Raw genomic sequence first — 14,644 nt, 5'->3', positions numbered from 1 at the left:
CGATAGGTTGCGTCGTAGACCAATCTGAGAAAGCATTCGAAGAGTAAAAGGCGGGTCACGGTCTGGGCGAGGTTGACACGCTGATAGAGCAGCCTACTACACAACAAGAGGAAGAGGGAGGGAAAGAGAAAGAAAGAACGGGTTTGCGAAGCGAGCGAAATCGAGGGAAGAGTCGTGGCCAACTGAATGATGTTATGAGACAACGACTTCTTTACTACGAACACCTACGGAGCGAGTGATCATCCGCCGCGGATCGGAAAGTGACCCTGCTGCAGGAGAACCGCACTGGACTTCAGCGGCTGTTATTACACTTCAGACCCGTCATTTCATCACAACAACACTGCGCCGGATCATCTCGGTCCAGCTTTTCTTCTCTGTTTTGTATTTCCCCGCCGTTGCCCGTAGCGGGGTGGGGCACGGCGGAGTTTGACCGTCATCTCTTAGTGGGTTTCTTACTAGTTTGTTGATTGTATCAGAGCCGAAGGCGAGGAGTTTACTGCACGATTAGCCTTTTGGATGAGACTCTTTGGGGCTGGGGTGTGTGCGAGGCAGGGGGTGTCGGAGCAGGCATTTAAAACGAGAAGTCGTGCAACTAGAATCCAGTTTAAGCGAAACGTGCGTCGTTTTTAAGCCCGAACGAGATCAAAACAAACCCTCCAAAGGCAAAGCGATACAAAACGATGCTTTCTGCGTTTAGAGGATCAGCGTGCGGTTGTACAATCTACAGGGGTTTCATTTTCTTCGACATAATATGAGATGCTGCTATTATACTGGATCTAGTCAAAAGTAGAGCTGTGTGTGGTAAAGAAGTATTTATAGCAAAATATAGACCATTTCAATGACACGAGGATTTTTCTGTTTCACTGCTTCATCCGCGTAATTACAGCGAACAGCTACAGTACTACTACAGTGTAACTAATGATTGTTGGGCTGGAACACAGGTGTTCTTTGCCTATTGAAACCAGTTGTCTGTCTTTTTACTCGAGACCCCTGGCTTTGGTGGTTTCTCTGTGCCAGACAGTCGTTTCTTCCCTTTTTTAAATTCTAGGTGTTTTCCGTGTATTGCTACAGTTTTGCTCCGTGACATGAGGACAGGTTTTGTTGTAGCGGCCGGCGGTGCGGATGCGAGACCAGGGGCGTTCCTGAGGGGACGGACTCATCTGGATCTGTGCTGCTAAAACCAGGTCCGGATCTCCCAAATGCAGCCAATAAACCAAAGTGGCAGTACAGAATAAGTCCGGTTACTGCTTGTGTCCTGGGCAGGGTGTAATTATGCGTTTGTCAATCAGAGATTGAGGCCAAACTGATGAATTTAGATCAGATGTGAAACAGGATGTGGATCTGCACTGACAAGCAGAGAGAATAATAGTGACCACGTGAAAAAGACAGATGTGTATTACATGTGGCCTTTTATTACTAAGCATTTGATACGTATCATTTCCCTGACTGATGGATATTACATTTGGTTAATCTTTTAAATAGAAGATCAATTCCGTTGTGTCTCGCAACCCAAAGAATAAATTACACTCGTACTGCGGATGTAGTAGCACCATGGCCATGCTAACCTGCTAATCTGGCAGATTTGGGCTTCCCATTTTCACGACGATTTACTGAGACAAACGTTTCCACGTTTTAGGCATTGCTTATGTGATGCCTGCAGTGCTCTTTTATTTTTATTACCGTATTTAATATTTTTTTATTATTGCCAAACTAGTTATTAATCGTGATATTGTACATGCAAATTCCCCTGGGCAGAGGTGAGCGCAGGTCGCGGATTGTTGCACTACTCGAGCCCGAGGATGACCGAGAGGCCTACTTAACCCCTTCATCCCCGCAGCTATCCTGTCAATGTAAACAAGCTCAGACGAGGAGGGGGCAAACAGGACCAAAAATAAACTACATCATCCAAGTAAAACCAAACCCGTTTCCGCATTTTGAACCTCAACAGTGTGCATTAACTGTGTTCAAGACCGTGTTATAACGCCATAATCGTAATTTGTTATAATCTGCGCGAAACAAACAAATTATAACAATAATTTGTTATGATGATTCTGTGCGTTACCTGATAGCACGCTGTCATCATTTTACTACAATATGATCCGGTGTCTGAGCCAGTAAATCAGAGAATACATAAGGACTAAAGATCGGTGTCATCATAACCAAGAACATTTGGTACCAACATGAAACAACTCCAGTAGACGGATGCTGGCAGCATCGATTATGGCCGCTTATTTTCATCGCTGGACTCGATCACCTGTTTGGGAAAAGCATCATGTGGATATTTCATTTTTAATCGCAAGTCCTTGTTTTACTTTATAACTGATGAACGTTTGAATAAGTACCTCTATTTAATATTACATGTTTGTGAAGTTTTTCCTGTAAAAGAAAAAGTATTTCAAGCCTCTTACTCGACCATGTTTTCATCGGAAAGCCCGCAGTATCTTCGCCAAGGACTCAGCATGTTTGGTCAGTCATTATTACTCAACGTGTCTGATGTTGTTTTTCTGTATAGCAGGACTTTTGCGGCTGAAATACAGTATTTGTAAATCGTGTCTGTTTAGTTCTAACTGCAGCAGAAAATAACTGCATGAATCATATTATTTTGGAAGTGATTGTTTGGCGCTTAATATCAGTCGGGAACAATATGTTCATGCACTTACTGTATTCATGACAGTCTGTCTTTAATCTGTTTTTGTAATGTGAAACAATATTGTGCTGCAGCAACATGAGTTTTCTCTTATAATATTCAAATATTTAGTAACAAGTAGCTTTCGTAAATAAGGTTACTGTTAACGGTGTTAGATGTTTTGGTCTCTTATCCTTGATCTCCCTCCCTCATTTAGTCTATTTTGATGCCGTTTGTACATTTAGTATTTATTTTCGTATCATAGAGAGTGATACTGAAATGTGTAAATATAATCAAAATAATTACTGAGACAACTGTATGTGGCACACATAATATTTATGTGGCTCATCAGGCTGTGATTTGGGTGTTGATATGGTTTATTGCTTGCTGTTATTACTGGCTTGAATGAATCTTCTTTTATTTTCTCCTGTAGTTTGGACTAATGTTGAGCCCAGATCGGTTCCAGTGTTTCCTTGGCATTCATTGGTCCCTTTCCTGGCACCCACCCAATCAGATCCATCGGCTCAACCTGGTGAGGGCCAACAAACTGTCAGTCATCCGCAGACAGCTTCTCTGAAGAAAGGTAATTTAGTGCATACTGCATACACCCATTGTCTGATTCCAAAATGAGCTAAAATGTGTTTGTCAGCCTTTTGAGATTATAAAAAAAATTATTATGGTCGATATTTAAAAAAGAAAAGTGGAAGCATGTTTCCTGGGATAGTCCGAACGCTGTTATGTATTTGGCTTCTTCTGGCACATCTGCAGTGACTCTCTGTAACTCTAGCTGCTGTAATTTAGCCATTACCCAGTGCAACGATTGACTTCAGAGGTTGCCAAATTGGAGGGATTCATTAAAGATGCTGTAATGAAAAACCCGTCTTTCACTTTCAGAGTCTCAGAGCGGGTCAGTGCTGAAGGAGATTATAGAGGGAGCACCTAACCCTTCCTCACGCCCCACTCCCTCCGCTGACGAACTGCCCCCGGAGAGAGAGAAAGATGCGGAGCGAGAGAGACCTGACAGTGAAATAGAAAGTGACGTGGATGATCCGTGAGTGGTCTAGTGTGTGTGTGTGTGTGTGAGATGCGTCATTCTGTTTGAATGTTTTGTTGCTGGTGTTCCTGTGTGTGGAAAGAGCTGCATAATGGCACCACAAAGAAAGAGAGAACAAAAGCATTCCTCTTTCTCCTGTGTCTATATGAATGACAGCAGAAAACCAGAGAGGCAGTTTACATTAATGAACTGTCATCTGAATACACTTCTCTCACTTGTTTTCCCTCTCCCTTATGAATCACATATAAAATTCTGCTCGCTTTATAATCATCAAGTCAACTAGTACAGTTCCTACTAAATGTGTTTTATCCATTAAGCTTATTGTACTATCTTCGCATTAAGGTGTTATTGACATTTGCGAAGCATCCATCCCTTTAATATTGTACACTGGATATTATAGACATGGTAAAGCTCTGTGCTTTCTATTTTGGTGGTGGGCTGCAAAGCAGTAGCTCATCGACAGTAATTGGCTTGGTGCATTCTGCTGTATTGTTTCACAGCACAGTGAAGAGCCCTGAGGGTTGCAAGAGTGAAATTGGTGGATCTTTTGAGCCTGTTTTGGGCCACAGTGGCTATCCGGTCGTGACTGTGTAATAATTATTAGTTAAATACCAAAGTGTATATATAATAGAAAAATTAATCTCTAAACTCATGTGCATGTAAGTAGTAATACCATCATCTTAATGTCTCTGCAATTAATAAAATAACCCAGATGATGATGATGGTGTGTTGTCCTCACACTTGTTAAAAATAGGCAGCTGTGATCAAATGCTTCCTTTGTATTGATATTTGAAGTGTGAGAAATGATGTTCCTTGTTGTAAGCAAGAAAGAGAGATTGTGCGTGTTTAGTAGAGGTAGATCGGGATAATCAATGTATGCTTCTAGATCCCCATTGATTCTTCTCATATTATTTCATATTAACTGCCATTTTTGTGTGCAGATTTTTCCCCAGTGTTCTTCCTGATCCTCCAATTTCTGCGTCTCCTGGAAAGCGTAGATCTCAGTCCCTCAGTGCACTGCCCAAAGATGACAAAACCAGTCCTGGAAAGGTACGTTTACTTTTTAATAAGATCTTATGATTAACATTTATTATTATAATGTTGAAAATGCGCTCCTAATTCTTTTATAAAATGCTTTTTTTTTTTCTTTTTTTTTTTTTTCTTCAAAATGATAAATAGAAAGAACATTTATTTGAAGTAAGATTTGTTATATAAGTCCTTACTACCACTTTCAATCAATTTAATGTGTCCTTGCTGAGTAAATGTTTTAATTTCTTTTTACAAAAACTCATGCTGACCTGAATTTTTGAATGGTAGTGTATTGTTGTGTGAAAGCCTCATTCTTTCACACAGACTCATTTACTCATTCCTTATTACCCTTTCACTTTACAGAGGGAGAAAGACCACATCCGGAGGCCCATGAATGCATTTATGATCTTCAGCAAGCGGCATCGTGCACTGGTTCATCAGAGACACCCAAACCAGGACAACCGCACTGTCAGCAAGATACTTGGAGAGTGGTGGTATGCTTTGGGACCCAAAGAGAAGCAGAAATACCATGACCTCGCATTTCAGGTGACTGGAACTATCTTGCAGACATTCATGTTTAGACACCCGAATAACCCCCATTAAGTCTTTCCAGCCCCCGTAAATGTTTTTGTCACTCATATACAGGTGAAGGAGGCACATTTTAAGGCACATCCTGACTGGAAATGGTGTAATAAGGACAGAAAGAAATCCAGCAGTGAGGGACGTGGTGTTCCAGGAGGCAAAGACATCCGCGAGAGGAGCATGTCAGAAACCACAGGTGTGGAACATGACAAGAAGTGCAGATTGTCACTGTGGGCAGTGTTATGGATGGATTATAATGTGTTATGTGCATGGATTATAGTTTCACAACCTGTGCACATTTTTTAAAGTAATTGTTATCTAATTGGTTCAATATTTTATCAGTTGTCTTAATATCTGAAAGGATTTTGCTTCAGGGTTCAACAACAAGGTTTTTTTTTTTTTTTTTTGTATCAGTAAGGTTTTTCTTTACAAAGATAGCTACTATCTTATTGTTCTGAACATAAGACAAACCTGATTATAAGACAACCCCCCTTTTTCAAGATTTTTGAAGACCAGATCTGGTCTTCTCTCGACCTAATTGTAAAACATTTTCCAGTTATGTGATTTATTAGTCAATTCATAATTTACCAACATAACTACAATGTTGCACACTCATACTGCATACTTTACAGTGAAAATTACTCCACTGCAAGTTACAAGTCACCAATTCCAAAACAATTTGAGTAAAAGTCTTAGAGTATCTGATTTTAACAGTATTTAATATTTTACTTATACTAAATATAGGCTCAAAGAAGCACTAGTCAAAGAGACATGCCAGTGAAAAACTAATGTTGTGGAGAATCTGGGGAAAAACGGGCAGAGGCCAGGCTCTATGTGCAGGTATTTAATGGAAAGGCTAGAACAAAAAATAAACCAAAACCCACAGGGAACAAAGAACAGAATGACAGGTAAACTGACAACCATTACATAAAATAACTCTCAAGGAACTAAAGAACCACTAGGGCTATATATACACAGGGGGCTAACAAGCTTAACAAAATAACAAGACTGGGGAAACTAATCAAGGGGAACCAATGACTACAAACACCACGGGAGACAGGAAGTGACGTAAAAATCCAAGACAAGGTACAGAGAACGTAACAAAAACAAGAAAGAGTTGATTTGTGAAGAGAGGAATCATGTTGATTTTCTGAAACCAAAGTAAAACTGAACACTTCAAAATAAAATAAAAAAACCAACCCTATATCCTTCAAAAAGGTCTAGTTAGTATGATGAATAAATAAAAACTTATTAAAAGGCTTTCTTTCACTGGATGTGCTGGTTTCAGCCTCATTGCCGGCTGCAGTCTTGTCCTTATCTCATATAACCTGTGATCCACAACTACTTGCTAAGGAACTCGCATTCACGTAAAGTAGCCATGTTGACAAGTTTGGGTGAGTAGGGGCATAACGCACAAGATATAGTACTTTAACTGCCCTGTAGTTGGCGATATCACTCTTGTAGCAGAAATAAACCGCTGCAGAAAAAGCTAGATGCTATGCAAAATGTAATGTGCATTTGCAACACTCGTTATAAATGCTATGGAGTAAAGAGTACAGATTCTTGTTCAAAAATGCAGTGAAGTAGAGAGTAAAAGTTAATAACTATCTAACAACTAATATCTATCTAATATCTTTGATACTCAGTAAAACTACAGAGTCAAAAAATAAATACAGTAAAAAACGAAGACACTTTTATGTACAGCTTGAATCTACCTCTGCTTGTAAACAAGGTGCAACACATCCAGGTTCTACGTCAGAACGCCGGCGTCAGCAGCACCACACGCATGCGTCATGGTACTCTTGTGAACATGCATCAAAGACTGACACCGAAGAGAACAAAAAGTATTCTCGTAGCTTCATAAAATAAAGGTTAAACCACTGATGTCACAAGGACTATTTTAACGATGTCCTTACTACCTTTCTGGGCCTTCAACGTGTCAGTTGCTGTTTATGGAGGGTCAAAAAGCTCCTAGATTTCATCAAAAATATCTTAATTTGCTTTAGAAGGTTCTACAAGTTTGGAACGATGTGAGAGTGAGTAATTAAACGTCTTGCGACCCACGATTGTTCACGATCCACCAGTTGAGAAACACTGGGCTCGACAGCATAACGTAGTAGTGCAATAAACAGTAGTGAGTCACTTCAATCCTGGGACAGCACACTCGCTTTACACGCATTTGGCGCCGCCTATTGTTGTGGGTGTATTATTAATATGTAAAAGTCTAGACCGTGAATATAAGAGGACCCCTTTTTTTTCAGATGTATTTCCAAGAAAAAAAATACTGTCTAAAAATACTATATTTGGAACAATATACCCATTTTGAATTTGTAATCAATATTTCCAAGAAAATCTAAGGGTGTATTCACACCAGGAAAGTCCGCTAGTTCACTTGCTTTGGTCTGGACCAAATACAATGTTGATTTTTTTTTTTTTGGTTTGGTGCGGTTTGCTTTCACACTGCCCTTTTTGCAAGTGAACCAGAAACCGTAAACAAAACCACACATGTGCTTAAGGTCATCCATTCATTGGTTTATCCGTTCAACCGTACCAGAGTTAATTTGTAAGCGGACCGAGACCACCTCTTCAGCTGGGTCTCGGTACGGTTGATTGGTCCGCACCCGAGTGCGATTCGCTGTATTCACACCTGCCCAAAAGATCCGCACCAAAGGGGGAAGCGAACTTGAGTTAGATTCAGTCGAACCAAACAGACCGGTGTGAATACACCCTAAGACAGTGATAAATTGAAAAATGGCATAGTTGGCAAAATTGGCCTATTCAATAATCATGATTTAGTAATTGTGATCATATTTTTGAGAAAAATAATCATGATTAATTGTTTAACCATTATCGTGCGGCCCTAGTGAAAGCTATAAAAATGTATAAATGTGATAAAGAAATGTAAGATATAATGGCAGTTATTGCAAGTGACAGTTCTATCTCGCACATCAGCTCCAGAAGTAAAAATCCCAGTCATTCATTTCATTCCTATAAGGAAATAGTTTTTTAACAATAACTTTTAAGGACAAACATTATGAGGTTGTTAATCAATAATATATATGCTTTTATGAAGCCATCAGTTTGCCACTTTTTGCCCGCCCAATATTCAAATACTTTTTGTTTAAATAAAAGTTTGAATGTTGCGATTCTCCTTGTAGCTGGTCGGTTTGGTTCATGGCTAGTAAGGCTTTCACAAAGACATTTTTAACCCCTGTGGTAAAAATGAATGAGGAATATACTTCAATAACTAAGGCCTCAGAAAAGTGGACCGTCACTGTTGCACTCTATTGTTGTGGCCTGTTGGTTAGTTTTTCCATTGTGAATGCACAAAATAACATCAAATTGTTCTATTTCATATGTAATTCAGAACCGCCATCTGTGTCAATGGGAATGGAGCACAAAGGTGTTGGGCCTGGGATGGTGAGTGTGTCAGAGCGAGTTGGAGGTGAAGGACATGGTCAGGTGTCTCGTCCTCGTGCCTTCTCTCAGAGCGCCATGCACAATCTGGAGAGGAGCGAGAGAGGCAATACACAGGCACTCGCTGAGCTCGGACAGGTATTACACGCACTTGTACAAGTGACACATTTTCAACGATTCATGCTAAACTAACTCTTCCTGTATTTTTAGATGTGTGGTGATGGTGGTCAGGTTGCAGGGCGGGGTGCTCTCTCTCAGACACAGAGGGGGGTAAGTGAGGACATGACAAGTGACGAAGAGCGTATGGTCATCTGTGAAGAAGAGGGGGATGATGATGTCATTGGTGAGTCAGACTTCATCATTTAAGACTCAGATTGATAAACACTTAATAAATTATTTTTATAAAACTTTTATTTTTAAAAATATAATTTTTATGTCATTTCTGTCATCAAGACTTTTGTATTTATTAGCATTTGTGTTAGTCATTAATGTGTGTCATGTCTTATTCAGATGACTCATATCCAGGCAGCTCCATTGACCTGAAGTGTAAGGAGAGGGTGACAGACAGTGATAGTGAAAATGGATCTGGAGATGAAGGAGAACGCAAGGTATCATCTTGCATATTTGACATCTGTTAGCCTTTCTGTGTTGATCTGTACACAAATATAATGTTTAAAGGAATAACGTACTTGAAAATGAACATTTTGTTGTCATTTACTCACAACCACAAAATACTAAATATTAGAGAAATTCTGCTTTATCATACAGTAAAAGTGGAGGATGACATTTGTTCTAAATTTAAGCCTACATTCACTTAATGTGAGGATAAAGCCATATTGTAGGATGCTATTTACTAATAGACCCTCATTCTGCTGAAGCTCTCAAATCTCATTCTCGCTCAAGATCAATTAAAAAATGGCACCTTTGGACGTGTCACACCAGGTTTGACGTCATTGGTGCCAAATGCCGTTAGTTCTTGCATTTTAAATAAAATAAGTTAACTTGATTGCTTTGTGTGATCTAGGGCTGCAACTAACGATTATTTTGATAATCGATTAGTTGGCCGATTATTCTTTCGATTAATCGGATTAAAAAATATTGACCAAAAAAAACACTATTCCACATTCTGCCCAATGTCCTTCAAACAAACGTGACAACTGAATGCTATGAAAACATACAGTGCTTAATTTATTAGACCACTTATCATAATAAAGAGAAAACATATTTTAGAAATTTGTCAAAAATTTGTTTAAATTTAAAAATGTTATTGTCATTTATTGGACATAATAATAAAAAATGTCCTCATAACAGCTTGCATTCTTGCTGGTATTGTTTATGTACTTTTTGACTGCAATTGGGTATCGCGAAAAAAAAGAAATACTCAAATAAAAAATACAAAGAAAAAAAAAGTGCTCTGGTTTTCTTTCATAGATAACAGCAATAATGATATTATAGCATTAAAAATAGCCTACTACTGTTACTAAAGAGCTTACACATATTGGAGTACTAACCAGTACAGAAAGCCGAAAAATGATTTTGGTTATCACCAATACTGTTACTTTAGAGCAGCAGTGGCACAAACCTTACATAAACACATTGTTAAAAAACTTACATAAATTTGTTAAGCATTGTAAAAATTTAATATAGTTTAAACCTCTATTAAAAATTAAAATAATAAAGATAATAATAAAGACGAATAAAAACACAAACTCAGTGTTAACCAACAGTTAAGAGTAATGTTCTGCAGGAACTACTTTGATCACAGTCACCTCGTCATTTCTTTATCCTGTAACAGGCCGTTATGGAGCGTCTCATGTTTATATTCAGACAGACAATTACACGCTGTTATCCCTTTAAAGTTCCTACTCTCATAAAATATTTAAATTTATTTTAAACCTTAAATTAACTTTCAACAACAGATAATTCAGCACAATGGATATGTTTGCGCTGAAAAGCCTATTAATTGTCTCCCTCTCTACTGTGTTCTGTCCGTCTGACTCGCGTGCGCGCGCCCGCTGCGCCGGCGCTCATTCGGTATTTTAAACTTAACACAGACTGTCAGGACGGACCTTTATGCAAAAATGGAAATGCTCGCGTGAATTTGTGGCATTTATAGATAAGGATATGACCGTAAACTGAACGTTTTTGCGCTGAGGACGCACACGCATCTGTCAAAGCGCCTGACAGGGCAAGCCATTACTCTTATGCATTAACTTAAAGCTTAAAATAAAGAATTATCATGTTTTGGGCAGCTTGGATCACGTGCTTCTCCGGCAGAATCTCATTCTGTTTCCTCCACTATTTTTAGATGCATTTTGTCCATAGAAATGCATTATTCAGTGCCGTAATTTGACTAACCAGCTGACGTTGGACGTGCACTGTGGGCAGACCCGATTAATCGATAATGAGAATCGTTGTCGATGATTTTCATAATCGATAATAATCGATTTTATCGATTAGTTGTTGCAGCCCTAGTGTGATCATACTAAAAATGAGATTTGGGATTTGGGAGCTGCAGCTCTCAGTTCAGTATCCGTGAACAATAATTGAAAAAAAAGTATGTTCCTTTCACAAATCTATTGTATGGCTACAAAATATTTGAGTATAAAGAACAAGTCATATAGCTTATGGATTTTCCTCTTTTGGAGTTTGGCAATATACATCACTATCCACAAGTGTGTATGAAAATGAGAAGTATTCCTACTAAAGGCCTGTTCACACCAATATAAATGTTTAGTGAAACAAATTAAAATTGAGTCCGATTTTCACGTTATTCATCTGTTCATTCCAGTGTGTATAACATGGCAGATGGGGCTAAATGTAAATGCAAACTCCCTCTCTGACAGTAGGTTTTTACACGGCTTCAAACAACGCTTCAAATAACGATTTTAGGATTCACTATGGTGTTTATCAAACAAACTCATCGGTTGACCAGTGTTAGTTCCAGTGTGAGAGAAACCACTGCATTGACTGAATACCAATGTCCATGTTGGTCTGAACGGACGCATTAACAACCATTCATTCAAATTTAAATGTTTATCACACTGATTTTTTGCCCCAAACATTCATCTGAGTGTGAACAGGCATCTTTAATGACATTGGGGTGAGTAAATGATGACACGTTTTTGGTGAACTGTCCCTGATGAATATAGTCCCACAAAACAGTGAAATGTAAAACACTTTTGTCCCTGTAGAACTAGAAAATTGCTTGTGGTCCTTAAGCATTTTTCCTAGGTTAATTATTAATGAAGTTTACAGAAGGCTATTGCAGTATTTTTATTAACTGGTAAAGGATATGTGTCATTACATATGTTTGCTGTCTTTGACACATTTATGTTCTCCACTTTTCTCTGCTGCTTTATCACTTGCGTGGCATCAGAGAGTTTTTGCTCCCGTGATTTGCTCCTCGTCTTATGGCACTGGTCACGGTCGGAGCGTGTCTCTCTCCTCCTACCCCACCTCCAGACGCTTTAGTGATGCTCCCTTAAAGAGAAAGCGAGCAGTGGAGGGAGGTGATGGAGAACGAAGGGAAGGTGAAGGAGCAGTGTCTCAGCTCTCTGCGGGTCAGTCCATCCTGGTCAGTTCTGCCGGGGGAGTGTCTTCAGTGCTAGGAGCGGTGAGAGTGGCGTCCACTGTTGTCACTAATGTTGTGCGACCTGTGGTCAGCACCCCGGTGCCAATCCCCAGTAAGTCCCCACATGACCGGAAACCCGCTCCTCCACAGACGCAGCTTCTCATTGGGCCTGGTACCACAGCAAGCCCATCAACAGCTTCAGCTGGAGGGGGTGGATACTATTCCTCATCATCGCCCAATCCTGTTAGTGCATCAGGAGCTCAAGGGGGACTGGTGACCAATCTAGTTTTGGGAGGCACATTCCAAGCCCCGTCCGCCGTACAGCTTGTCACCCCACCTCCTCCACAAAACCCAGCCTCCCCAGCATCAGCCCCGCTCACTCATAGTAACGGTCCACTTCCTCTGCCCATTCTGCAGTCGCACATTCACCCCTCCGCCACAATAGCGCACTCATCAGGTCAAAAACCCATAACACAGGTCCAGTACATTCTCCCTACCCTCTCTACCAACAATCCCAAGAGCCCGTCCCCTCAGCAGGCCAGTCAGCCAACCAGTATCTTCACCCTACCTACAGCTCTGCCCACTCACGCCTCGTTGGCCAACGGGAAGCAGTCGGGATACATCTCCAGTCCTGCTGTGGGTGTCGTTAGCCCAGGAGCCAGAGGTGAGGATACATTCGGTTTAATAACACACTAATGCCGAGTTCACACTGCACGATTTTCAAAGTCATCGGATCATCGTTGTTTTCACACTGCATGACTATCTGAGGTAGCATTCAGTCGCTGCTGTGTTCACATTGCACGATGGATCGGCGACAGGAGGTTACACACTGCATGACTTTACAATAGGAAGAATCGCCGACAACTCTGTCTGGTCCGCAGACTACAGCCAAACGCACACGAGAAGTGATAAGGAAATAATGCAAGATCACGTGATATTATGGTCTATAAGTCCTCCCCAAACACACAATTATTAACAAAGATGACTTGTTAACAAACATACTTCTGCTGGGAAATTTTTAGATAACCTACACAAATCTAAGTAGCCTACTTGAAAGTGAAACCAACGTGTTGTGAATTTTATAATGAGTTTATTTCCTATATCCTATAAAAGCCCTCAAAGTGATAAAAAAGAAAAATGCAATAAATATTGTCCTTTTATAGAAGAATATTTTATACAGGAAAAACCCTAGCCCCTTCTTCGTCGTCATGTAGACTACCTGTTCTGTATATTCTAATGCAAAAATGTAGGCACGTTGTTTGTAAATGGCTAACGTTAATCGCTTTGTAAAAAAAAAAAACAAAACAAACAAAGTCCTCCCCGAACTTCCCGCTGCCCTGTATCTTGCTCTCTCATTGGTTGTCACATCGCCGATATATTTTTCAGTCAGAACTCATTTCACACAGCAGGATTGTGAATCGCCAACAGCTCCAGATATTTAGCATGCCAAATATTTCACGGGCGTCTGCGACACATCGGCGATTCCCTCAGATCACGTCTTTGATAATTCCCACTGTGCGATTGTCACTCATGTGAACGAGCATCGATTTGCCTCAGATTTCGGGCATTTGTCGGCGATTTATCAAAACCTGTCAGCGAGTGAAAAATCGGGCAAAAATCGTGCAGTGTGAACTTGGCATAAGAGATATTAGAGAATAATAAAACCAAAAAAATTCCAATATGTATCATCATATTAATACTTTTCCTTTTGAAAACAGTAGCCACTTTCTCACAAGACCTGTTACATTGCAATAAAATTGCCAGATTACATCAGCATGAAAGCGCCAATAAATCTTGGCAATGTATTTTGCTTAGATTGAGCAAATCCACTACACTGTAAATAAGTTACTAAAAGTATACTACAGTTTTGATGCAACCGCTTGGCGTATGTGCTGAACGCATATTCAAAGTAAACTCCATTTTATAGCATGTACGAACCCAAGCGCTAGACTTGGCACTAGAAAGTTTCATCATAGTCCAGTGTTTGCGTCAATTTTCTTCAATGTTACGACTGATACAAGAGTTGCATGTATATATCACTCACATTCACCAACATTGTTTATTTTTGTTGTGTCTTCAGTCGTGAAAATGGCGTAGAAAATAAACTAATTAGTGAGATTCAAATTCAAGGCACGTATGAAATGAACGTTAGTATGTGCAGTAAAGTGTGCACCAGACCTGGGTAGATAACTTGCAAATTGTAGTGCGCTACTGATTCCAAATTACATGACAAAAATTGTAGTTAGTAATGTAATCCATTACATTGCACATTTTAGGTAATATAATCAGACTACTTTTTGATTACGTTTAGATTACTTTTGACCTAACTCGTTTATCACATTGATTTAAATAGGATAATCTT

The 14,644-nt window shown here is 39.7% G+C and overlaps 1 protein-coding gene across 3 annotated transcripts in view; it reads left to right on the top strand.

Moving 5' to 3' along the window:
• Positions 1-14,644, top strand: part of LOC306878147 (protein capicua homolog) — a gene marked incomplete at its 5' end in the record, with an annotated part of 43,546 nt that overhangs the window by 14,993 nt on the left and 13,909 nt on the right. For 2 of the 3 annotated variants that reach the window (XM_079430302.1, XM_079430301.1), the window contains 10 exons: positions 58-2,466; positions 3,060-3,209; positions 3,521-3,677; positions 4,622-4,730; positions 5,073-5,255; positions 5,355-5,487; positions 8,659-8,846; positions 8,919-9,051; positions 9,219-9,316; positions 12,088-12,946. In XM_079430302.1, the coding sequence (XP_079286428.1) occupies positions 2,415-2,466; positions 3,060-3,209; positions 3,521-3,677; positions 4,622-4,730; positions 5,073-5,255; positions 5,355-5,487; positions 8,659-8,846; positions 8,919-9,051; positions 9,219-9,316; positions 12,088-12,946 (2,062 nt within the window). Of the gene's footprint in view, positions 1-57; positions 2,467-3,059; positions 3,210-3,520; positions 3,678-4,621; positions 4,731-5,072; positions 5,256-5,354; positions 5,488-8,658; positions 8,847-8,918; positions 9,052-9,218; positions 9,317-12,087; positions 12,947-14,644 lie in introns of those variants that run through there. The other variant, XM_079430300.1, reaches the window with a different exon arrangement.

This window comes from Barbus barbus (genome assembly GCF_936440315.1).
Source record: "Barbus barbus genome assembly, chromosome: 12".
Taxonomy (NCBI): domain Eukaryota; kingdom Metazoa; phylum Chordata; class Actinopteri; order Cypriniformes; family Cyprinidae; genus Barbus; species Barbus barbus.
Note: the sequence above shows the minus strand (reverse complement) of the source record. Positions and strands in the feature narration are given on the sequence as shown.